The 26,530-nt window shown below is 52.0% G+C and overlaps 1 protein-coding gene across 1 annotated transcript in view; it reads left to right on the top strand.

Moving 5' to 3' along the window:
• The window catches only part of PLCG2 (phospholipase C, gamma 2 (phosphatidylinositol-specific)), a 116,889-nt gene that overhangs the window by 31,708 nt on the left and 58,651 nt on the right, over positions 1–26,530 (top strand). The window contains exons 3-5 of the mRNA XM_012730654.1: positions 19,859–20,002; positions 20,731–20,824; positions 21,364–21,411. Of these exons, the coding sequence (XP_012586108.1) occupies positions 19,859–20,002; positions 20,731–20,824; positions 21,364–21,411 (286 nt within the window). The remainder of the gene's footprint in view (positions 1–19,858; positions 20,003–20,730; positions 20,825–21,363; positions 21,412–26,530) is intronic.

Below are 26,530 nucleotides of genomic sequence, written 5' to 3'. Positions count from 1 at the left end.
ACCGCCCCTGAGCCTCTGGCCTGTACCCCAGTTCTGTATGTACAAATAAATAAATCTTTAAAAAAAAAAAAACCCCAAAAACCATTGCGTCTGTTCTAGAGAAGGGCTTGGAGGCTGGACAGGTGCCCTAAATAAGAGACCTGGGATGAGGGACAGCTGACCACACACAGCTGCAGAGTCAGTGAGAGGCTGGGTAGGTGGGAACCAGGTTAGTTGGGGGGAGCCTGTGTGGGCCTGGGGTCATGTGGGCAGGTCAGCTCCTCTGAGGGCTCAGGGTCAACTGGTCTGTGGCTGCAAATATAGGTCATTGTGAAATCTCCTCAAAGAAAGTGCTGACTCTTTTAAACCAATAAACATCCAATGAACAACCAGAATTGCAATTCACAGGCCAACAGTTGATCAGGTCTGTTAGAGGCTGTTGAGGACTTTTGCAGTTTTTATTTGTCTGTGTGGTGCGGAGTGCCCACCTTCATGGTATCAGCCGGTTTTAATCCGTGTGACCTTGGGGACACCAGAGGACCCTGGGGGGCCCCCTGCTTGTGTGACCCATTGTGAATTGTAGCGAAGCACCGTACGGCCCCCACCTTCCATGCTGCCTGGAAGGTGGATCAGCACAGCTTTCCAGGGTGCCTGGGGTGGGGTGTGTCACACACAAGGTTTCAGTACATGTGAATTTCCTTCCTCTCAACTTGCATTCTTTCTCTTTTCCAAAGTTTGGATTAAAAAGCAAGGAACTGAGAAACAGCCCTGGAGTTTATCACTCGAGGGGAACCTGGCCTGTCACCCAGCCACCTGTATGTCCTGCCAGCCACTGTTTGGATTTTTGTTTGGGTCCCTCTGGTTTAGATGTGACTTAGGTCAGAGGTTCCCCAGGGCCATGCGGCGGAGAGGGAAGAGTGAATGTTGCAGGCGGATGAGTTCTGAATCCTGGATGGCGCCAAAGCTCTGTGGTTCAAGTGTTTGCTGCATTAAAAAAAAAAAAAAAATTGCGGCCCTCCCCAGTGGCGCAGCGGGTTAAAGCACAGCACAAAGAAACTTAAGCCACTTCCGCATGAGTTCGATTCCCGCCTGCCCTGGAGGTGTCCACATGGCATGGCAGACCTCTCCTGACCCGCCCTCTGCTCCCCTCAGCAGTGTACTTCGTCTGTCTGCCTGTTCTGCTCCCTGCTCTGTCTCTGGTGAATCCTCTCACCCTCCGCATCTCTGGCCTGTATCCCAGTTCTGTGCGAATAAATAAATAAAAATCTTAAAAAAAAAAAATTGCAAAGAGAGAGGGGTGGGGTCGCAGAGTGGGTGGAAATGAGCTGTGAGCTGTGAGCACACAGTTGTAGAAACTGCTGTGTCCACTCTGTCCGGTGTCTTTAAACTCTTAATTTTTGAATTTGAGGTGCCCATGTCAAGTGTTCAGTAGCATGAGTAATTACAACAAACCACCACGCAGCCATCCCTCAAACCCAGACCTTTCCAAGCTCCCCTCTTCCCTCCTTTGCTTCTCTTTACAGCTTGACCACCTGTGTTTGCTTTTGTCCCCGAGAAACACCTTGGGCCCATTTCTTCTAAGTCCCTTTCTGCTGGCTGAGTGATAGCCCAGCACCCACACTGTGGCTGAGCCACAGTCCATCAGCTGGTCAGCGGCCCTGTGCTCCAGGTTTGTATTTAACCACTGCAGACATTGAGATAAAGGAGTCAGATCATGCCCTGTTATTACAAAACAACACCTGCCTATGAGAGCAAACTCAGATGGTGAGAGTCAGAGAAAATGCCCTCCTCCCTTCCCCCAGTCCTGGAGGCCAGCAGTCTTCACCATGTCATGTGTTTCTTTTATATGCGCACGGACAGCACACACACACACACACACACACACACACACACACACCATTATGGCCACTGCTTTATGTATCGATTTTAAAGCAAAAATGGGAGTGTGTGGTGTGTATATAGTTCTCCAGTGGACTTTGTCCACTGGTGTCCTCTGGGCCGCTTTCTGGGTCAGTTCCATTCTTTTCTGATGGCTGACCAGTGTTCCGGAGGGGTCGTGCTGTAGGACCTATAGGTTGGGTGGGTGTGGGTGGTAGTTGCCAGCCGTCCAGCTTATGAACCCCCCAGTGCTGCATCTCCTGTGGCAAACTGCAAGTGACTCCTGGAAGAATGACCCTTGGGGTGTGCGGTTGGGACCGGATCAGCTTGTCATGCACCAGCCCGGAGGGGCTGCATCTCGCCAGCTGCAGTCTGGTTCAGGGGACTCTTCCAGTGAATGCTCTGTCTTGAATATCAAACAGGTGTAGGCAAACACCATAGAATCTGGGTTTTAGTGCCCAGGGCCGCGCCGCCTTCGGTCGGCCTGCCTCTTTCTGCTTTGGTGGTTTTCATCCATTCATGGACTTTGGTGTAATTTCAGTTATGTCCAACAACACACTTGAGTTTCAAAATCATGAACTATTTCAGATATACACAGCAGAACATAGAACATGTAATGAGTGATACCTACACACCCTACCCTGTTGCACCAGGTCTTAAAGTTCTTCTATGTCTGCTTGAGACCTGTTCTTGTTCACTGTTAGAGCTCTGACTGTAAGTCAAACACTGCCATTTCGTGACGTTGATGAGTGTCCTCTGGTGCTTTATACTTTCACCACACAGGGACCCATGATTCATGCCTTTTAAGTTAGTTACCATTTGTCTGCATTTCTAAATGTTTGGCAGTTCCTCGCCTGCTCCCATTCAGATTTTTTTTTTTAGGAAATTAAACTCTTAAGTTTGGAATAATTTAGATTTATAGAATTCAGGTACAGTAAAGCGTTCTCCAGAGCCCTTCCCAACCTCCCTGAATTTACATGATGAATTCACCCAGATCAGGACATGAGCATTCACATGTGACTATTGACTAATCTTCAGACTTCATCTGGATTTTACCAGATTTTTCCCACTCCAGATTCGTCCCACGAACCCATGGGACGAGTTGTGATGTGTCTGTCAATGTGCACAGGTCCGTTTCTTTTCACTGGCTAGAGAGTGCTCCCTGGGTGCTAAGAGCCAGTTTCTTTGCTCTTTCAATGCACTTTGCTCCTGCTGAATCCTTTTCTCCTTTGCTGGTGCAAACAGCACTGTAGGCAGTGGGTGGAGTTTCTTGCTGGTGTAAACTGAGAAATGGGAGTGCCTGGTGGGAAGGGCTGTGTGTTTCCAGTATAATTCGGAACTGCCAGTTTGCTTTGTAGAGGCCTTGTTTTGCCTCCCCACTTAGAATAGCGGCTCTTGGGGCCAGGCTCGTTCCTGAGTTGGGTACAAGGACAGATCCTGTGTTCAAGAAACAGGGAGTCTCATAGGCCTAAATAAATGATGACAGAACCACCCACTGAGGGCCACAGCATCTGCAGAGAGCGCTGGGTGAATGCAGGTGCTAGTGGGGAGGGAGGAGAAAGGGAGTTGGGGCTGCAAGCCAGTGCAGAGACTGTACAGATGGGGGATTCAGTGGAGAGAACAACGGAGGCGGTCAGGGCTGGTATGCCAGGCAGGGCAGGCGGGGGAGGTGAGGTAGGCGGTCACCATGGTCTCACGGCTCCGGAGAGTACACACTCTGTGACCCACCCTGTGATGTGCTTTTCAGAACATAGCACGCTCACATCCCCCTTGGGGCCTTTGGGACCTTTGTACTAGTTTGCTCTGCTTGGCGTGTTTTCCCCCAGCCATTTGCATGCACCTACCCTCACTTCCTTCAAGCCAAAGTTAAGAGGACACCTCCACTGGGGAGGCCTCCCTGATCAGGCCTGCCACCAGAGCTCTTCCCTGGCCCTGTCCCCCCACCATGCCTCTGGAAGGACAAGCTAGAAGGGCTGCAGGTGGCTATGACAGGTGCGCAAGGAATTTGAACCTCTGCCTGACTCCAGGCTCCAGTGAGGACCCCAGCCTGGGTCCCCAGCCAGTGTTGGGAAAGAGGGAGCCAGAATGTGGGTTTCAGCTCCAGGCTGTAGATTGAGACAAGTATTCGTATCTAGACTGGCCTCCGATCTTTCTCAGATCTTTGTGTGTGTGTGTGTGTTGGGTGGGTGGGGTGGGGGCAGGGAGGAAGGGGACCCTCTTGCCCCAATCCCGTCTTCTCTGAAAGGGAAGGAACTCTCTCACCTTCTAGCTGGCTGTAACAGGAACTGCCCTGCACTGCACTGGCTGCCCCCACCCTCCAACCTTGGTTTGCAAAACTCAGCCTGGTGGGGAAATGAAGGGTGGCTGCTAACCACAGAGAAGACTCATTTGCAGAGGCAGGGCAGGGCAGCCAGGCCTCCTTTGCCCCCAGCAGGAGGGGGCAGCTTGCTGGAACTCGGTCCACCCACTGCTGGGCTCTGGCGTTTGAGGACAGCTCCTGACTGGGCTCTAGTGGGAGTAATAACGACATTGTGGTGGTGTAGAAACTCAAAGGCGACACCTAAACCTCCTCCCCGCTGTTAATACCGAGGTGAGGTGCGGCTCCCAGCCTCCGGCCCGCAGGGTAACTGCCTTTTCGTACTAATCTTCAGGGGTAGAGGAATGTCTCCTAGTCCATGCTCCTTTCCCCCTTTTTGCCGATTTGCCATTTTAGTTCAACTTCTGTGTGTCATGGCATTCCGTTGACTGGGGGAGGGTGTAGTGAGGCCAGACCCTGTTCCTGGCAAGCTGAGGAAGGAGACAGAAGCCTTGCCCTTGGGCAGGGTGACCTTGAGACCACGGTGCCCAGGCTGCTAGGGCACAGGATCAGGATAGATCCAGAATAGAAAGTCCAGACATGCCTGCATAGTGTAGGGAAGGCTTTGAAGGTGGTATTCTGTGTGCCCAGTGTGGTGCTGGGGCCGGGTGCTGAAACAGGGAAACGAGTAATGGCTGGAGATGTGACAAGAAACAGGAAAGGGGAAGTCCAGAAGGGGAAGGGAAGTCCTCGGGAGAGGGGCAGCCGTGCTGGCTCAAGCCCCACAGAGCTCCTTGCTGCCCCGGGCTCTTGGTCAAACCTGTTTTTTCCCTGCAGAAGCCCTGGGGATTCAGGGATCCTTGGAGACTCTTGAGTCCTGGGGTGAAATTTCCCCTTTAAAAAACCTAGGCTGGTCTCTGGGAGAGGCTTTCTAGGCCAAAAGGGCTTGGTGCTCTCTAGCCCTGAGGATGTGGTGGGCTTGGCTCCTAAGGAGCTGCTGGAAGACCAGGGCCTTCGCTGATAGTCTGGCCATGCCCCCGTGAGCCCTTGGCCACAGCTGTGCCAGTCAGTCCAGGGGCCCAGAGCCGGTGTTCTGACCGCACATGCTCATCCCTGCTGGTGAAACATGAGGGCTTGCCGCTCTGGGGAGGTGACTGGAAACCCGCTTTTGTCCTGTGCCCCAGCAAGGTGACAGGCATTCCTGCCCACATTATCTGCTGCCTGACTTTGGCATCTATCTCTGCCTGCAGGGACTTGGCTTCAAAGAAATGATTCATCTTTCTCCAGAATTGAAGCCACTCACCCCAGGGTTTTTTGAGATACCACTCTGGTAACAACCCCGGTGAGAATGAAAACGGGGAGGAGCGAGGGCGCCCACATCACTTTAGCAATGTCTTTGGCATCAAGGCCCGACTGGGGGGCCCTGCATGAATGACTTCACATGCTGGAGTTGAAGCTGGAAAGTGGGGTTTGCTCCCCGGCTGGTGGGAGGATTAAGGAGACGGTGAAGTCAGCTCTGACACCTAATAAATATTTTGGAAGGAGGGGCCGGTCTGTTTTCCGTCCAAGTCAGGTGTTTCTGCCCTGAGCCTGACTGTGGCTGGACTTCATCCTCTGCAGAATGAATTGGTTCTGTCTGTGTGGGCATATCTCAGCCTGGAGCCTGTTGGCACTGTCAGGGGTGCCTGCTGTGTGGCTGGAGCAGGGCTCAGGCCCCAGCTCACCCTCCCTGCAGGAGCCCCGTTTCCTCTTCTGTGAAACAGCAGTGATGAACAGTGACCTCTCACCTCCTTGGGCCACAGGGGTCCTGCTGAGATGATGTAAGAAATGAACCCGCACAGCTGCCTGGGCTGTTGAGGGTTTTCGCCTCCCTGCAGAGAGGTTTCTGGGGATAAGAATCTGGCAGGAGCCCGCAGGTCTAGAGTGAGGGCTGAGCTGAGGGGGAGCTCTTCCTCAAAAAGGAATGCCCGGGAGCTCTCCCTGGTGGCGCAGTGGGTTAAAGCTCCATACTATGAAGCTCTCAGCAGCCACTGCAGCACGTGTTCGATCCCCCACCAGGGAGCTGACCCACATGGCATGGCGCAGCAGACCTCTCCTGACTGGCGCTCTGCTCCCCTCAGCAGTGCATTTCAGTAGATCTGCCTGTTCTGCTCCCCACGCTGTCTCTGGTGAAGCCTCTCACCCACCATGCCTCTGGCCTGTACCCCACTTCTGTAAGCATAAATAAATAAATCTTTTTTTTTTTAAAGGAATGCCTGGGGTGAGGGCACGGATCCCCTTTCCAAAGGCAGCCTGGATCCACTTGACAGGTGGCCGGGATTTGTCCTTGAACAAAACTCCTAATCTTCCTGGAGCGGTTGACTGTGAACTGAAGATTTAAACTTGTTTCATTTGATTTTATGGCTCGTTCTGGTTCCTCTTGGGTCGGTTGCAGAGCTGGGTGCTGCTGCCGGGTGGCGCAGCCCGGGATGCACCCTGCCTGGGTTCATGGGTGTTTCTCGCAGAAGGAGGTGGAGGCACCTGATGGGGCTGGGCCGGGTCTCTGGGGTCTCCTGGGGAGTAGGTGTCCCCCACCACCATTTGTCTCCTCTGTGCCTTTGGGCGACCTCTTTGCCTGCCCTGAGCCTTAGTTTTCACATCTGCAGGATGGCTCCGGTGACCCCACCTCGGGCTGTGGGAGAGCCCGGAATGACACATGGGGAACACATCCGAGAGCCTCTGCACAGTGAATGTGCAATGAGTGACAGCTGTTTGTGTCATCACGACAGTGGAGGGAGCAGCTATCTTCTGTGTTCTCTGGCGTCACTATAACCTGAGTACTTTGAACTCGAGGACTTTGACCAACAGAAATTTACTCTCCCACAGACTGGAAGCTGGGAGTCTGAACTCAGGCTGCTGATTTCCTCCCTTGAATCAGTCCACTGGTGGGAATCTACCACGCTTGGCTCGTACACGCCTCACGTCCCTCCGTTTCCACCATCACGTGGCCTTGCCTCTGTGTGTGTATCCATCTGTGTCCAAATTTCCTCCTTCCTGTGGGGACAGTGCTGGCTGGATTGAGGCCCCTGAAGCAACCCCGGCTCATCCGAACTTGGATACATGTGCAGAGACGTACTTTATTCCCAAGTACATTCACAGGCACCAGGAGTGGGACTGCAACAAGTTTGGGGTGGGAGGGGACACAGTCCAGCCATTTATACTTTCTCTGGGGACAGCTCCCGAGTGCTTTCAGCTAGGATTAATGCCAACAGTGTTTTTGTCACTGTTGGTGGGCTGTTGTAGCCCTGCCCTCGGTTGGGGAGGTTGAGGCCTAGAGGACAGAGTGACTTTTTCCAAGGTTACTGACAGGTGGGGCCTGTGCCCAGACCTCCCAGGCTAGAGCTCCCAGTGCTGCTGTGTCCTGTGCCCCACGCCAGCCCGTGGTGTGTCCTCTCTGCCTCCTCTGGAGCCTGCAGACTACCTGGTGCTCAGTGGCAGGTAGTGTGGGTAGTACTTTGAGTACTGGCTTCTAATTTCCTCCCTCCCCATGTCATGGGTGAGCAGGCAGGTGTAGGAGCCAGAAGAGAGGGGACTGACTCCTGCTGGTCCACAGACGCCTGGGACAAGTCACGGACACTCTGCCTGGGCTTTGCATCTGGGGAACTTAGATGACAGCCTCAGCCTCATGTGAGCACCCACATGTCAGGGCCCCTGTGTCCAGCTGGCTGTGTCTTAAACGTTTTCGTAACTGTGGCTTCCTTTCCCTCTTACTTCCTTTGGTTTCCTCTAAAGCCAAGGGGTCCTGGGTGGGACGACAAGGACCAGCATCTTGCATGGAGGGACAGGACATCATTTCTCAACATGGTGGTGATTGTATCCTTTCTTTTCCTATACATGCTTACAATCACCCAAGCAAAACCCGAGCCATCAGACTCAAAGAACAAGTGTGTTTTTGTGCACATTGGATTGAGGTCAGTCAGGGTGTGATCCAGAGGGGTCCGTGGTTAAGGGGAATCCATGTTGGCACCTCACATTGTTGAGAGCACCCCACCTCCCTGGGGACACTCCCAGACAGTGTTCTCGGCCTTGCTTTTCCCCTTTATGAATATGTGGCCCCTGAACCAGGCCCAGCTACGGGCCCTGTGGCCACTTCCTCTGCATGCCAGTGACCAGCTTATCAGAAGGCTGCATGAGCATCTATTTCTGGCCCGGCCAGAGATAGCGTGCACCCCAGCGGAAGGTGGAACCCCGAGTTGGCCCTCTGCGTGGAGCCATGGCTCCCGGGAGGGGCTAAGGCGTGTTCTCTCCATGGTCCCCGGGAGAGAGCAGGTTTAGGGGCCATGACAACACCCGGATTCCGGGGGCACCCAGTCAGCCACAGGGCGTGGGCCCTTCCCCAGCCTCTCCAGTCTTTCTGATCCTATGGGGGTGAACCAAGTCTGTCCTTGTTGTTTTCCTCCCTTGATACTTTGTGTTTCTTACTTAAGAATTTATTGAGATGATTATTGTTTGAATAGATCTGTTCATCCCATGGTAACCCTTTACAAAATTTCATGAGATGTGAAGTCAGGCTAGGGAAATGGATTCATCCCCATACTCACACACCCACTCCCTCTGATCCCCCCTTTTACTTGACCTTTGTGTGTGTCTGTTTTTAGTTCTTTGCAGTTTTATCACACATGTGGGCTCCAGTAGCTGCCACCACCGTCAATACACTGAGTATTTCTGTCACCCCAGGACCCCTTGGGGTCCCTGCTAATAATGACGCCTGGCTCCCTGTCTGAATTCCTACCCTGTTTCTTTAGACCTAAGTTTTCTCTAGTAAGGTAAGATGGACCTTCCTAAAGGCACATGAGCTACACCAAGGGTGGGTCTAGCTCAAGGCACGCTGTGTGCACCCCCCTTCATCAAGCCCCACATGCCCCCCCCCCCTGCTCAGTGTGTCTCTCCACTGGCAAGTCTTGTACTTCCTTGTACTTCCAGTTCAGCCTCACCCCTCTAATAACTGCATCTCTCCTTTTATGGCTCAGACACTGAGCTGCGCTTTGTTGCCGGCCCTGGCTGCGTCCAGGCTGAATTTAATAACATCCATCTTCCTGTCATTGTTTTTTTATTATTATTTTTTTAAAGATTGTTTTAATTTATTTATGCATACAGAACTGGAGGTACAGGCCAGAGATACACCAAGGCACAAGGGGGAGTGGTGAGGGGATTCACCAGAGACACAGTGGGGAACGAACAGCCAGATGTACTGAAGCACACTGCTGAGGGCAGCAGCGGGAAGATAGGAGAGGTCTGCTGTGCCATGTGGGTCATCTCCAGGACTGGGTATTGAACTCATGCTCTGCTGGCTGCAGACAGCCTCATAGTGCTGTGCTCTAACCCATTGGGCGACCAGGGAGGGACCTCAGTTTCTTGTACAACCCTATTTACTTGATGGGCAACACGGGTTGCCTTTTAGGAATAAGACAAACTTATTCCTAAGATAAGGCTCATTGAGTGGGAAGGAGAGTTCATCTGAAGACAGTGGTGAAGCAGGGAGCACCAGCTCTGTGCACACAGGGCAGCTCCCCAGACATTGGTGGTCAAATGGCTGGGGCTTGAGAAATAGCATCAGGAGTGCATGTGGCTCTCCAAAAACCCCAAATGAAAATTGGTTGTGTCAATAGGAAACAGACATCTCTGTATGGCTTCTATCCAGGGAGGGCCTTTTGTGTGGTTTTGTACACAAAATCAAATTAAAGCAAAGCAAGTTAAAGTTTTAATAGATGATGCATAAAGTAAATCCTTCCTTGAATGCCGTGGAAACTTTTGTCATAGCTGCATACCACCTCTTCATATTTCAAAATGGGCTGTTTTAAACTTAAATTTCCTTTTTTAAAAAAAAAAGATTTATATATTTAAACATATAAACTGGGGTACAGGCCAGAGGTGCAGGGGCAGTGAGAGGATTCACCAGAGACAGGGTGGGGAGCAGAACAGGCAGATGGACTGAAATATACTGCTGAGGAGAGCAGCGGGGGGGTCAGGAGAGGTCTGCTGGGTCATGTGGGCCACTTCCCTGGTCTGGGATTGAACTCGGTGCTTCTTAGTGCTGTGCTTTAGGACCGTTAAACTTAAATTTCTATGGAAGGAACTTGGATGTCACAGGTTAGGGGTGCGAGGTATATATTTCCCTAAAACACATTAAACCACATCGCAATTAAGACATAACAGGTGAGCCCCATTCAAGTGTTATCGTGGTTATCCCCGACGTTCCAACACAAGGGAGAAAGCATCCATTTTATATGACATTGTAACAATATTTAAACATTACTTGATGATAAATGGGTTTTAGTGGGCCATTTCCTATAGGTCTCGTTCTCATCTGCCCCTTTTGAGACATCTTGAGCCACTGAGACAGGAAATAGAGGAACCTGATGAAGTGATGTGTGAAGGTCCACACTGCTCGAGCTGTCTCGAGAGAGACTAGCACTGACCCCTGACCTGCTCCTATTGTTCTGGCCCCCTAGGCCAGGCAGGCCACAGGGTCCCTGGGGGCAGGGTGGGGCCAGACAGGACTGGCTGGGGCCTGGGGTTTGGGCTGTTCACACACCCCCAGTTCTTCCTTCCAGACTCCCCTGTTTAAGAGCTTCCTAACCCCCTGGGGAGAGACAGTCCCAGCGGAAAATGAAGCCACAGTCCATTCCTCCAGCCTCACTTAAAATTCTGAAATACCGGGACCCTCTCTTGTGGGGCAAGGAGTTAAGGTGCAGCGCTTTGAAGCTGCCTGAAGCCACTGCAGTATGATTTTGACTTCTGGCCAGGGAGCTGACCCACATGGCATGGCAGAACTCCCCTGACCCACCGGCTGCTCCCCTAGGCAGTGTACTTCGTCAATTGGCCTGTTCTGCTCCCTGCTCTGTCTCCGGTGAATCCTCTCACTGTCCCTGTACCTCTGGCCTGTGCACCAGTTCTTATGTATAAAATAAATACATCTTTAAAAAAAAATCTGAAATACCTCTGGAAGAGTGTGAATATAACGTAACTGCTTGCAGAGACAGCTGTTTAATTATTCAGATGTTTTTGTTTCAGAGACACTTCCTAAGGAAGCACAGGGCTGAGGTAGTCTGTACTGCCCTGGGCAGGTCTCCACAACTTGTTAATTTTTTTTAAATCCTTTTTTAAAAAAAGATTTATTGGGCCCTCCCTGGTGGCGCAGCGGGTTAAAGCACAGCATTGAGAATCTAAAGCCGCTTCCGCATGAGTTCGATTCCCGCCTGCCCCGGAGGAGACCACATGGCGTGGCAGACCTCTCCTGACGTCTGCTGCTCCTCTCAGCAGTGTACTTCGTCGATCTGCCTGTTCTGTTCCCCCCTCTGTCTCTGGTGAAGCCTCTCACCGCCCCTGAGCCTCTGGCCTGCACCCCAGTTCTGTATGCACAAATAAATAAATCTTAAAAAAAAAAAGATTTATTTATTTATGCATATAGAACCACACCTTTAGGGTACAGGCCGGAGGTGCAGAGGTTGTCAGAGGACTCCAGAGACAGAGTGGGGAGCAGAACAGGTGGACAGATGGAAGGCGAGACAGCAGAGATCTGCCGCACCACGTTAGTCACCTCTAGGGCCGGGGATTGAACTCACACTGAAGCGGCTGTGGCTGGCATGCAGTGCTGCGCTTTAGCCTGGCACCACCAGGGAGGGCCACAACTTGTTAATTTTTTTTTTTTTTTTTTAAAGATTTATTTATTTGTGCATACAGAACTGGGGTACAGGCCAGAGGTGCAGGGGCAGTGAGAGGCTTCACCAGAGACAGAGTGGGGAGCAGAACAGGCAGATCAACGAGATACACTGCTGAGGGGAGCAGCGGGCGGGTCAGGAGAGGTCTGCCGCGCCATGTGGATCTCCTCCGGGGCAGGCGGGAATCGAACTCATGCGGAAGCGGCTTTAGATTCTCAGTGTTGTGCTTTAACCCGCTGCGCCACCAGGGAGGGCCAACTTGTTAATTTTTAATAAAGAAGACAGGAGCCGTCTCCCGTCCTCCCTACCCAGACTTTCAAAGGATTTTAATATTTAATAGTTATAGAATGGTTTACATTTTACCACATTCTCTCAGGTGTACCTGCTTTTGGGGTGCATATTATTTCTCCATTTTACAGATGAGAAAGTAGAGGCTGAACCAGAAAAGTAGGTGCATACCAAGTTGTAGTAACCAAGATGGTTTGGTTCTTTCGAAGAATCTAGCAGGCAGCTATTCTGCTTCAAATGGTGGGGTCTTTCTACCCACTCGCCCATGTCTCGTTTCTGCATGTGCTTCTTAGCTGTGTGTCTGGCTTCAAGGTCACATGCTGCTGTGAATGTGAGATCACACAGCTCCCCTGGCTTTCTCAAGCATAAAGTCAAGAGACAGCAACACTGAGACAGAGTGAAACCACTCGCAGTGGTGAGGGTGTTGCTGCACGTGGTATGAACAAGCCCTCATCCCAGGAGCAACCTGAGACCTCCAAGGCCAAGCCTGTCTTTAATGTAATTTCATCTTATTTGCAGAACAGCTCACCGAAGGGGCTGTTGTTATCATGGTTTGCACAGATGAACGAGAAGAGGCAGGGGGCTGGGCCAGGCTAGAGGCAGGGGGCTGGGCCAGGCTCCCATGTGACCTTGAGGTCCCACGGTCGACTTGACTCCTTTGAGGTTTTGAGTGGTGGTGGACTCACATGTCACGGACTGGTCTCCAGGGAGCCTGCCCCCCTTCAGTCTCAGAGCTTCTGGGGACAGAGGCAGGAGCTGTCTGCTTCCATCTCAGACTCCGCGTGATGCTCAGGGGCTTCCGGGTAGGGGGGATGACTGAAAGCAGGGAGGAAGGATGGGGGTTCCAACCTCTTCCTTTTCGCCTTGGGCATGAGCTTGTTCTGACCTTCCTTGACAATACTTTGTTAATCTTCATGGCAGGTGTTCTGCTTGAAGTTGGCTGTGGGGATTGGAGAAAAAGCCACGTGTTTTTTAGGAGAGGGGTCCAGGAACGGGCAGCCAGAGAGCCACCTGGAATCACAGTGGGAGGAGGAAGGAGACAGCAGTTTGAAGAACAGTGTCCTGGGGTCAGCCATAAAGGGGTGGTGGGGTAAGACCCATAATGGGGAGTCAAGGGGGTTCGAAACCCCAGTGACTAGTGGGGAGGGTGACCAGACTGGGGAAGACCAAGGTGGTGCTGGGAAGGAGATGAGTATTGTGCAAAGGCGAGCTGTCGCCTCTGTGGCTATGCTTTCTCACTTCTTCAAGCAGGAAATGCGCTGCAGAGGCCATGCGTAAGAGTACATGGTCTGAACTCTGGTCCCCCGAGTGTTCTCTGAAAGTAAACCCCAGGGGCTGTGACTTGGGCAAAAATGCTGGCCAGTGCCAGCCAAGCCCCACTCAACCTTCTGTGACCCATCCGCTTCCCACCAGTAATGCCTACAGTCAGCAGATTGCTGGGAATCTTTTTTTAACCTTTTTTTTTACACTTTTGTGCACCTGTGTGCACACAAACCAATGTGGGCATCCTTCCTTAGTTGAGCCAAACTAACGGAAGGAATCGGAGGGTATCTTTTTTGACTGTGTGTTACATCACAGTGTGTCGATACAAACGGTGATGTATTGCCAGATGGTGAGACACTGCAACCGCTTGCCTCACTGTTGCTTAATACCCCTGAGCAGCCAGGAACCGACCCATCATATATTTCTACATGAACCCAAAGTGTTGACTACAAGCCTGTCTAATTATTTGATGCTTTAATGAAATCATTAAGCATGTTTGTGAAAAGCACTGTGGGTTACTACAGGGTACTGGTTCTCATTTGTATGTGTGTGGTGTTCCCCCAATAACTATCTTGCAATTTCATAGAAATGACAAGAAAGCAGTTTATTACCGATAATAAAGAGGGCATCTAAATTGGTTATTTGCTTCCCAAAAGCAAATGCTAGGATGCAGGAAGTGTTACAGAGCAGTCACCCCAACGCCTCCAAACCTGCCTGCTCTAAATAAGTTCTGCCATCTGCTACATTGAGACAAAACATATAGACCTTTAATACAGTGAGTGTGCAATACAGAAAAAGACAAAGAATATAGTTTCCAAATCTAGCACCCAAAGTGACCCATCCCCTCATGGGTAAAAGTCCGCCCAAACAGAGTTGGCCCAAAGCAAGGCCTGAAAGTCCCACAAAAGCACCTTCCAGCGGGGACCCACAGGAAAAGGTCAAAAACAAGCAGACAAGTCTGGGAGGAAAAGAGCAAAATCAGCATCAAGATAAAAGCTGCTACTGTTAACGTCCACATGGATCTCCACCCACATCTCTTTCACCCCATCCAGGACCAAAAGACAAGCGCAGTTCTTCACGTGTCTCTCTGCTCCCTGCACCTCCTCCAGGTCTCCTGTCTCCATCCTGCTTCCCTCCTTCCCCAGTCCCCTCTCTGGCTTCTTCTCCTGTTGCTCAGTTCCACCCTTCTTTGGGTGGGGCAAGGAACCTGGAACCTCCCCTTTTCCTAGGGACTCCCCTAGGACCTGGTTACAGGTCCTGGTTACAGAGGACCTGGTGGGGTGGGCAGGACATGGGCTGGCATGCACAGTGATTTCAACAACAGCAATGCCAGACCTGCCCCACGCTGATAGACACCTCTGGCGTGGCACTGTGCCTGCTGGAGAACCTCCTGTAGCAGTTTGCAATGTAAGTGGTGTGTTTTGCAGAAAACCTGTTTGGAATTATGGTGGCTGTGGAGATGGTATGACTTTGAATAGCAGTGGGCAAGTGCATGCTGTATTTGCGTGCACACACATGGATGTACATGTACATCCACACGTGTGCGTGCACACACAGTCTTCATTAATATAAGCTGTTGTGGAATTTTCCCCATGTCAGTACATAGGGATCTATCTGTTTAATTTTCAGGGCAGGCATATGGAAATGCTGTGTTTTTATTAAGGTTTCTATACATCTCATTTTATTCAATTGCATTAATAATTTAAAAGATAGCTAAAGTATTTAGAAGTTACCATATCTTTGTTAGGTGAAATTATCAGGCTCTATTTTAAGTGACATCCATCAGGTGTATGCACACACGTGCAGACACATGCTCACACACTCAGTCCCATGAGAGCACCATGTGGAAATGTAGCATGGGGAGGTGAAGTGACTGTTGAAGTCACTGCTGCATGCTGGGATTCGATCCCAGGCAGCTAGACTGAGGACTCAGAAGGTCCTGGTACTTGTGTCTGTGCACCCCTAGCCCCAAGCCAGGAGGTGGTTTGGGATGAACGTTGTTGAGTGCCACAGATCTGCTCCCTCATTGATGCTACCCTGGGTGTGGGTCGATCATGTGTGATGGGCATAGTCAGAGATGCCCAATGGGCCCTCTGTCTCTGCTGATGATCAAATAAACAAAAGCAAGGCTGGCAAGGGATTTCCTTCCTGTCCTCTTGGGGTTCCTGGTAATGAGGGAGTGGCTGAGGAGTGGGTAGTCCTCTGCTGCTTGCTGTTCCAGAAGGCCTGGGAAGTGCAATGACTATTACAGAGGGTTTGGTGGTGGCTCGGCCACTGTCTTCTTCCCATAGAGGTCCCAGTTCACAGCAGGGGACTCTAACCTCCTACCAGCATCCTCATTGGCCCTGGGTTGATAGTCAGGCAGCCCCATGATATACATGGAGCAATGGCCATTGTGCCTATAGCCCTGAGGGTGTGGTCAAGACTCTTAGGAGTTACCTAAAGCATGGAAAAGGGGTATATAAGCAGAAACCTGTTCTTGAATGTTGAAAGCTGCACTGGTCACAATTGCCAGAAGATGGGGTGAAAGGTTAAGTAAATATGGTTAGGCCTTACCCTGGAATATTACTCACCCATGAAAAGTAATGAGGCTATACAGGTACCATGCATGCAGAAGGACCTGGAAAATGCAGGTGATGCCAATTGAAAGAAACCAGACCAAAAAATCCACCTCTTACATGATTCCACTGGTGACATCTAAAAGAGGCAAATCTCTAGAGACTGAAATTAGTGTGGTAGTTCTGGGTAGGGGATGAGAGAGCAATGGGGAGTAAGAGTTCAGGAGCCTCTGTGGTAGAAATGTTCTTTAGCTGACTTTGATGGTGTTTGCACAACTTTGTGACTAGATTAAAAGATGCAGAATTTTACATTTGAAATGGATTGTCTGGTATATGAATTGCAGCTGTTAAATCAAGAAAGAAAAAGGGAAAGAGAGACAGACAGACAGTTAAAGTCACCAGTAGATCCCAGGTACCCCTGAGGGTATAAGATTTCCTCAGGCAGTAACCAGAGACCATCCTCCCTGCCTCCAAGGAGACCAATTTCTCTGGTGGGATCCATGTGACCTAGAGTGGGACCCCATCCCTTTGGGGGCCTCGTCTTAGCTTCCTTCTCCTGCCCCATATGTGCCCATCCTTCTTTCCCCTTCAAACAATCATCCTCTCTCTCTTCTCCCCAATAAAACAACTGAACAAGAATTCCTGCCTCATGAGGGCTTGACTTCCAGAAACCAGTCATAGAACAATGTGCAAAGTAATGTGTATGGCATATGGCATCTGATTTGTAAGAGTTTTGGGCAATTGTTAGAACCTACCTTTCTTTTTGACCCCATGCATGAAGCTCATATCTTGAGGGCCAAGACCAAGTGTACCCAGCAGAAAGTCTGGCTCATGCTTAAAAGTATCCATGTTTATGGATAGGAAAACCCTCCGTATGTCAGTTCTTCTCAGGTTGGTCTTTAGATTCTACTCAGGCCCCATCATCGCCCCAGCTAGTTTTGCTGTGGTTGTTGATGAACTGATTCTGTAATTTACATGATGAGGCAAAAGACTCTGAGCAAACCCCAAATTGAAGAAGCATAAAATCAGAGGACTCGCCCACTTTCAGACACCCTACAGAGACTTCGTTATCATGACGATGAGATACTGGTGAAAAACACAGATAAGAATTAGATCTAGGGAACAGGACAGAGAGCTCAGAAATGCACCCACACAAAGCTGAGCCTCTTCAGACATATGATGAATAGGCCATTGCTTGCCAGGGAGAAGGGAGAGGGAAGTGGTCAAGATGATGTCATGGAGGTGACCCTTTGTGGCTGATGTAGGTGGGTGCTTGCAGCCCTCTGCTTGGGCAGGGCTGGCTTCCCGCGGATGCTGCCTGCACTGAAGTGAAAGCTGGGTGTGACCGGCCAGAGCTGCTTGTGTCCTCAGTGTGCTAGTTGATCCCCATTTCTCACACATGCTCATGTTTGCATCTGTCTCCCTCCATATCTGCCATCTTTCTCCCTTTCTTACAAGTGGAGACACCCAAACAGGCTGTGTTCCTACCTGAGGGTGTGTCTGGGCTCCACCGTGCCCCAGTGCTTGGTCAGGGGCGGGGGTACAGTGGTGAGGACGGTGTGAGGGAGAGAGCTCGGTCTCTGTTCCGTTCTGTGGAGGTACGTGGGGAGTCTGTGCAGCAGAGGGCCTGCAAAGTTTTCTGGTGTGATGGTGATTGAGTTGAGCCTGGGCGGGAGAACTGGGAGGTCCCGGCCGACCACACGTGCTAATGTCCTGTGGCCAGAGTGAGTGTGACCTACAGAGAGTCTGAGATTTGGCCAGTGTTCCTGGGGTGTGGAGAGTGAGGCACATTTGGGCAAGACTGGTGGGGTGGGCACCAGGACTTGATTCTTAGAACCATGGGCAGGAAGCTTTGAGGCTTGTGGGTGGCATGACTCTGGGTACTGCAGCAGACCAAGCAGAAGCTACTTTAGTAGACCAAGCAGGTGGTGTGGCTGGATTATAGTGCTGACTGTGGGAGTGACTAGAAGTTGACAGATTCAGGAGCAGTTCAGGAAGGAGCATTGATCAGATTTGGTGACTGCTAGAAGATGTTTCATTACCTGGAAATGTTTTCTTATGTCCATGTGACAAAGTTTTATTATGTTCCTGGAGGAAAAAAGGCTTGCATTATATATCTAGACAGGAAAAAAGAAGATTTTCAAGTCCCTAGACATCTGGCTGGCAGTCAGCTGTCCCGGTAACTAAATTTTGAGTACAGATCTTAACACCCTTAAGGCAGCCAAAGTCCTTATCAGCAAAACCCATTTCCTCCTGGGGGGCTGTGAATTCCAGCCCACACCAAGGAAAGGTCTGTGCTTTGTGTTTGCCTTTGAGGAATAAAGATAAAAGAGTAAGGTTTTCTGGGTTGGGTGAAGAATAGGGATATGACCTCCCAACCCTCTGACCCCTCCCCACAAATTAGTGACAACACCCCTCCAGCAATAGACTTCCCATAACTGATGAACTTCCAAAAACTTTTATTTTGGGGCCCTCCCTGGTGACGCAAGGGTCTCAGAAACTACAAGCTGGCCCCAGCCGCTCCAGTGCAAGTTCGATCTCCAGCCAGGGAGGGGCCCACATGGCACAGGAAACCTCTTCTGTCTTGCCCGCTGCTCCCCTCAGCAGTGTACTTCGTCAGTCTGCCTGTTCTGCTCCCCACTCTGTCTCTGGTGAAGCCTCTCGCCACCCCTGCACCTCTGGCTTGTGCCCCAAGTTCTGTGTGAATAAGTAAGTCTTTAAACAACAACTGCAAAAACCTTTTATTTTGAAGCGCAGGACTATGGCACAAATCATATAGTGTTTCTGTGCTACCATCACCATTCTCTCAGCTTGCTGAGTTCTCTCCTAACTGCAGTCACGGAACCTGAAAATGGACCCTGGGACCACAGGATTAAAGAGACGCCAGGCTGTAATTGAGTTTCACTGTATTTCACATGTTCCTGGCATGATGGTCCCATGGAACTCGATCATCTGTCTGGGTGTTTTTAGCCACCAAGCACAGGGTTGGGACAAATGCTATTAATTTCAACTGCTTCATGCCTGTTGTCCCTCAGACTGTTTTCAGTCCAGCTAGACACCCCTCATCTGAGTGCCACCCCTCCCCCATCCTGCCAGTGTCACCTGTGAAGGCTGCCAGCCTTACCTGCCAGTGTGAGCCCTGATCCATGATGCTTTGCGCTCTCCCGAGTCTTCTGCTTCTGAGCCCTGGCCAAGGTGGAGATCTCCCTCCCTGCCCTCTCACTTCCAGGAATACTTGTTTGTCAGATTAGTGCACGTCCAGAGATGCACACATTAGGTTGCTTTTGGTTGCAAGTGACAAAATTCATTTACACTAATCTCAGTAAAAAATAGAATTATTGGGGCATGGAAGTAGCATGTTCTAGGGCAGAAGAGACTTCAAGGCTGACTGGACCTAGGGATTCAAGTAAGTGCCTTGGCAGGTGTGGTCCCTGCTACTCCTAGGCCTGTGTTTTAGCTGCCAGGCCTCAGAGCAGGGGGAGTTTAATGGTTAGTTCCAGGAAGATGCTGGCAGGCCCAGCTTGGATCATGTGGCTGTACTGCCAGGGTGGACACCTTGGCCAGTCCTTGTACCTTCAGAACCCTCTTTGGCTTGATGTGGGAGGTATGTAGGGGGGTTGGCCTCTTCTGAAGCATACGGAATGTCCAGGAAAGAGGCAGTGTTCCCAGGAGGAGGAGGAGGGACTTGTCTAACTTGTCTCCTTGTGCCCTCATTTTCTGGGAGGAATGGGTTGGCCATTCTGTAGGGAGAGGGGACTCCTTGGGCCTGGTGGGTTGGCTTTAGGGTTGGCTCAGGTAGGTTCCTGTGGGCTTGGGTGCACCATAGGTTAAATGCCATCCCAGGATGTGTAGGTATGTGAATGTTAGCTCATCGGCCCCTGTTACTTGTCTTTCAGTGGATATCATGGAGATAAAGGAGATCCGCCCAGGGAAGAACTCTAAGGACTTTGAGCGTGCAAAGGCAGTCCGCCAGAAGGAAGACTGCTGCTTCACCATCTTCTACGGCAACCAGTTTGTCCTCAGCACGCTCAGTTTAGCAGGTGGGGGCATGAACATGTACTTTCCTTCCTCGCAGTGCCTTGGTTTTCTCTCCAGGGGGTTCTCTAGGAGTGAGATGCTCACCCCTGCTTGCCTAGTAACATGTTTGGGATCTCAGGGTTGTGAATCCTAACCCTACCCCTTTCTAGCTGTGTGTCTTTGGGGAAGCTACTGAACACTCTGGACTGCAGTTTGCTCAGCCGTGCAGTAAGCAGACTGATAATACATATCGTTGGGAGATGTTGTAAGGACTCCAGTATGCGAGCTGAGGGCAGGTAACAGTTATGCAGCAGAACCTGACCGACACTGTACATTCAACTTAAATAACTTCAAGTGACTGAAATCTTATATTGCACACACATGCACACACATCTTGCTGTTAGCTTTAAGGAAGAGCTGGAGGCATGCTTAAGCTCTTTAATCCAGGACAGAAGCTCATAGCTGCCTTCAGACCCAGAATTCTTCAACTTAGAAATGTATGCACAAGCTGTACCAGGCCCTGCATTTTATTCATTAGCCTAGGATTAAAAATAATGCTCAAGAAAAAAAAAAAAAAAGGTCATCCCCTGGTCAGCTGGCTGTAGACAGCTGTGTGTGCAGCTGGAGCACAAGGCACAGGTCAGAGTGTGGGGGTGACGGAGATGCCTCCTCGGTGCCCTCCGGCAAAGCCAGAAGCGGCACAGGCCGCTCCCGGGCTGGGGTGCACGCAGCTTTTCTGTGCTCTCTGCAGCTGACTCGAAAGAAGATGCGGCCAAGTGGCTCTCCGGCTTGAAGATCTTGCACCAGGAAGCCAAGGGCGCGTCCACACCCACCATGATTGAGAGGTATCGGCCTTGCTTGCGTCTCCTCGCTTGTTCATGATCCTCTGCCTCAGTCCCTGTCCCCTGTGAGGGGGATGTAAAATGGGACACTGCGCCTGTGAGGCTGTTGAGTGCCAGTAGGTCCCCTGTCACGACACTGCGGGGTCGTTAGAGGGCCTCTGTGCCGGGGACTTGGGGTGAGTGCCAGGAGGCCGCTCCCTCCTGGTTGAGTAGGGCTCTCATGGGAAGGGGGTGTTGGTGTTAATTATCACCTCTGGGTGATAGTCTAGCTCCCTCGATTCCCCATTCCCACCCCACCCCCCAAATTTTGGGTCTTCACACACATTGCCAGAGGCCATCATTGTGTAAAGGATGCAGGTGTCCTTTGGCTGAGCAGTGGTCTCAGCCACATGGGGGGAGCTGCTTCCCGAGGTAGGAATTGGGTAAATCCTTCCTATTCCACTTCCTTTTTCAGCTTAATTTGTCCTCATACCATTCAAGTCACTTAATTCACACTGTTTTCTCTCTCTCTTGCTCTCTCACTATCTCAACTCTCTTCTCAGCTGGCTGAGAAAGCAGATTTATTCTGTGGATCAAACCAGAAGGAACAGGTGAGATTGCTCTGCAATTCTGGGTGACGTTACACACCTGGTTTTATTCTCCGGACTTTCTAAGGGGCTCGGAGCCTGTTTCATGGTGTAGCAAGGTCCGCCTGAGGTCAAGCATCCCCCCCCGAGAGGGCTTGACCCCGTGCCAGGTGCCCCATGTTGCAGGCAACACCATCTCAGCCTTGGGGAGCCTCGCTGCACCCTTTCTGCAGCAGTGACATGGTCACGGACCTGGTCACTTAGTCCCCACACTCGTGCCCCTGGTGACCTGAGCAGGCAGGAAATGGGAGCAGACTGCAGGGACATGAGGCAAGTTAATTCGCCTTGTTCACAAGAGAGTCACGTGATGGCATGGACGCCTTGTCCTCGGTGGCTGCCCCCGGCTGTGTGTCTGGGAGAGGGTCCCCATCAGCACACACGGTGCTGTGCCCGACCTTGTCAGACAAACCTGGCTGTCCTTGGATGGAAGCCATGTGCTTCCCTGATAGAGGGCAGACCATTTCTCTCTCAGTGGACTTCATCATCTGGCCCTTAGTCACCACCATCAGTGACGCCACTGTGAAACCTTGGGTCTCCTTGTAGGGGCGTGCGAGCAGGATACAGTCAGCAGGGCATGCCTGCATGCCGAGTTCTCTGGACTAGGACTTTGGTAGCTAGAGGCTGACGTGCTTGCCTTTCCACATGTTGTGGGAGCGCACCTGTCTCCCTGCACCCCGAATCACGAGTCTCTGACCTGTGTGCATCTGATGGATGGAAGGGAGCTGCCGAGTTTTGCTTCAGTGTGCCTGTTTGTGGGTGTGGTTGACAGTCTCTTCTCCACTTTTTTCTTCCGTGGCTGAGGATCCAGTTCTTCTCATTTATCAAGCCCGAGTGTCCTAGGCACTGTGCTAAGCACAGCCCTGGTCTCACGTTAGCCTCACCTCTCAGACCATTTAAAAACATTGCATGTTTTTCCTGCCATCCAGCCTGCCTGAAGAGCTGTCGGTCTGCTGCACTAACCAACCTCCCCAGCTGCCTCTTGGCTTCGGAGTCTGTGTGTCTGAAGGTGCCTCTGTGTTTGCATGGGGCTCTCCAGGCACACCCAGAGGGATGACCTGAAATAGTAACCACGGACTGCCAGTGGTGACCACTTAGCGCCATGGTTAAGTTGGCTAGGGATGCTCCATCGTCTGCCTTTCATCCTTCCTCCTCTCCTCTCATCTGCCCTCACTGTGTGGCCTCACTCCCTGGGCTGCCCTTGGGGATATGGGGGCGGATGGGATGAGTCCCATGTGGGAGTATTTTGCACACACTGGTCCCTTTCAGCCTCAGAGGGGGTGCCTCCCAGGGCCGTTTCCTTTCTGAGCGCTTAGAGGTGACTCATGGTTGGGGCTGGCATGGGGAGGCTGCTAGGAGGGCCCCCTCCATGTGCACTGGGCTTTTGGACTGGGCTCCGAGGCTGCATCTCTTTCTGTCTGGACCCGAAGCTTCCCGCTGGGTCTCAGGTTGAGCGGGTCCGGTCCCTTGTACAGACGGGTGTCCCCGGCAGCTGGCCTGCAGCGCTTGGCAGAGAGGGCTCTGCTTCTGGGCGTGGCTCCTTGTTCTGTTCTGCTGCCCCCCGCCCACAGGCCGAGCCCTCGGCTCTGTCAACACAGGCAGGACCCCGCCTTTCCCCTTTCTCAGAGGCCTGAGGGAGTTCTTCCACAGGAACTTTGACCGGGGTGCCAGGGTAAGGGCACTACCTTGTGTTCTGCCAGCTTCCCTGCCTTTCCGGCCGCCCACATTTCCTGCAGGGAAACAAAGGAGCCGAGGAGCAAAGCAGAGACCCAGGCGACAGGAGGCAGCTGGGAGCTGGCCCGCTCCTGGTGCTTTCCTTGACCCAAGCATCATTTTGCTTTCTAACGCCTCCATGGGCACAGTGGCAGTGCCTGGTGGTGACCGGCTTTGCAGCTGCCACTTCACATGGGTGGGAAGTCATGAGCGGCTTTTGGGGTGTGCTCAGAGTGGGGACTCTGCACCGCTGCTCTGCATGAGAAACAACATTCCTGCTGTTGGAAGTCACTGTGCCTAGCTGATGCCCACGCTTCCTTTTTTACACCCCCCCCCACTTTTTTGTCTTTGTAGACCTTTTTTTAAAATTTTAATAAAATAATAATAGTTTATTTTTACATCATTTTGTGCCTTTTTCCATCTCAGTTATAATCCCCGTGGGTTTCCCATCACCAAGTCACCTGTGTGCCATCATCACAGTCAGTGCACTTCTGCTCCCCCTCATTTTTAATCCCATTCCCCACTCCACCCCCATAAAATGTCTCTGGTATATAGTTGTTCATTATTATTTTTTCCCCTGGTCCTTTATGCTCCTGCTGTGAGTGAAACAATCTAGAATTTCACTAAGCATGATCCTTTCCAGCTCCAGCCATGTTACTGCACAAAGCATGTGTTTATCTTTTTTGATTCCTGAGTAATATTCCATTGTGTATATGTACCACATCTTTCTAATTCAGTCATTCACTTTTGGACATTTGGGCTGCTTCCATGTCTTTCCTATTGTAAATAAAGCAGCAGTAAACATGACCCCCCCCCTTTTTTTTAAATGTAAATTGTACTCTTGAAAGTGAGTCCAAGAAATCTTCCCTCCCCTACCTTGACCTGTGACTGAAAAAATTGTTTTATGCCTCACTCTTTGCTCCTTATTGGGGGGACACAGAATTTGCATGAGCGAAGTCCACCTCCCCTCTTCTCCACCTGCTGGGGCAAGGGTGGTGAGCTGTGCCGGGCCTGTGGGGATGGGTGGGCCCAGCTCCTCCTGGAGGATGCAGATAACTTCATGGGGCCAGACACAGGGAAAGCATGGGGGCTGTAGCTAGAGGCCTGCAGTCTTCCCTGTGGGGGTTCCGACCTTTGTGGGGAGGCTGGCTGAAGAATTTGCATTTCTACAGAATTCTCAACTGCTGTTGATGCTGCAGGTGCAGGGAGCCTGCTTGGGAGGCTGGGGTATGGGTGTGTGTGGGGGGACAGCTGGAGCTGCACTGTCAGGTGTGGTGGCCACGGGCCACCTGGGACTACCTTGTCACACTCCAGGCAGTGCAAGGGCTTAGTGGACACTGGCTGTTGGGTCGGACAGCCCAGCTCTGGGAAGTTTCTGTTATCAGCGATGGTCTGTTGGACAGTGAGAGCTTTGACTTTCCACTCTGACGCTGGCCGGTTGGTTAGTGTCTCTGTGCTTCAATTTTCTCACCTGTCCAAGAGAGACAGCAGTTCTTACCTGCTGGGGTTGGTGTGAGGATGCGCAGGTAGGTGAGCATGAGATAGGGCAGCACCTGCCGAGCTCTGTCACTGCTGCAGGCAGCAGGATGGAGGTGGAGCTTGGCAGCTGCAGGTGACCTGTTGCTCTCCACTCTCCTGGGGCTGCCAACCCAGCTGTGTCGGGCAGGCGCCTGGGACCTCCCCAGGCCCAGAAGGGAAGAGGCCATGTTTAGTTACGTCTGCATGGGGTGGGTGGGGGGGAGGGCCATTTGTGGCCCCTTGAGGGGATTGTTCTTTTGCCTTCCCTCCCCAAAGAGAACACCTAGTCCTGGCTCACGGGCCAAGGCTGAGCTCCCAGAAGCAGCCCAAGCTGTGGGGGTGTGAGCGAGAGGCTCACTTGGGAGTGTTCTGGTGTCACTGGGGAGTGGTGGTAGTGGGAGGAGCAGGGGCCTCCCTACCTCTGCTGACCGCTGTGGCACTGTGATGGCCTTACAGAGGCCTCTGAGCTGAAGGCAGACGGTCAGCATGGGCCAGTCATTAGATACAGGCTGTGACCTGTTTCTGGCACCACTTTACCTGATCTGCCCTGGACAGGGGGGAAGCTGCCACACAGGAGGGGGGGGGGGGTCAAGGAGAGCGTTGTAGGGAACCCAAAGACACTCTCCGGTTCCCACCTTTATCAGGGCGCTCTAGGCCATGACCTGTTTCTGGCACCACTTTACCTGATCTGCCCTGGACAGGGGGGAAGCTGCCACACAGGAGGGGGGGGGGTGTCAAGGAGAGCGTTGTAGGGAACCCAAAGACACTCTCCGGTTCCCACCTTTATCAGGGCGCTCTATCCCATGGTAGGTGGGCCTGTGGACCCAGGGGAGCTCCAATGTCCCAGAGCTTGGATTTTCAAGCCCTCAGCCCTCTGCTCCAGGGATCCCCTGGGCAGTGTTTCAGCGGGCAGCACCCCAATCCCATAGCTCCTAGATGCAGGAGGGGGTTTTTGCTCTGTTCTTCCTGGAATTTCTGGTTGCCTGGGGAACAGTGAACGCTCTGCTGCTGGTGGGTCAGCCCCTGGGGGTAACCAGCTTGTCCAGACCCTCGCCCTGCCTTGTCTTCCACCTCCAGTGCCCACTCTCCCTTTCTCTGTCCTGGCCAGTCTCTTCCTCAGAAGGGCTTCTTCACCAGGAGACTGGGGAGCTGACTTGGGGGTTCTGGGGGGAGTAAAGCATCTGGCAGGTGAAGGGCTCCCATACCAGAGGTACAGGGTGGGGGTAGGGAAGTGGGCTGGCCCAGTCCCTCTTGCCATCTTGGGGCATCATCTGTGACTGCAAGGTGCTGCTTCCTGCCCCTCCCTCTCTTGGCTGCCCAGCCTAAGGACTGGGTCTCATGCCCATGACCCAGATTCCCTCCTCTCTGTGCCATTTTTGCATTTCCTGGGGGGTCAGTCAAGTCACAGTGCTACAGGCAGACCCCAGGCAGATGCCCTGAGGCTGACGCCTCCATGCACCTGTGGGCCTCAGTTTCTTCACCTGGAGTATAGATAATGGACCCCCCCCCCATCAGGTTGTCAGTGTGTGTGTGTCCCCTGTGCCTGGCTTTGAACATGTGCTGTTGACACTTTGCTGCTGCTGCTGCTCTTGGGGCTGCTCGTCCCCAGTGCCTGGAACATTTGCTCCCTCTCACCCTTCTTGCTGCCTGACCTGAGGAAACCGTTCAGGTCAGATGCGTTTGGAATTTGGATTTGGTTTTGGAATTTGATCACATTCAGGCTGTGCCTCTGTGCAGTGTGACCTTGCGCAGCCCCTCACCTCCATGCCTGGGCTGAGCCCTGGGGGGCCCTCAGTGAGGGATGAGGGCCTGTGATCGCCCGGGCAACACCCAGGGCAGCGGAGCGCATAGTCGA

Source organism: Condylura cristata, unplaced genomic scaffold (assembly GCF_000260355.1).
Source record: "Condylura cristata isolate star-nosed mole 26May11 unplaced genomic scaffold, ConCri1.0 scaffold00028, whole genome shotgun sequence".
Taxonomy (NCBI): Eukaryota; Metazoa; Chordata; class Mammalia; order Eulipotyphla; family Talpidae; genus Condylura; species Condylura cristata.
The sequence above is the reverse complement of the archived record's forward strand: the minus strand, read 5'-3'. Positions and strand labels throughout refer to the sequence as shown.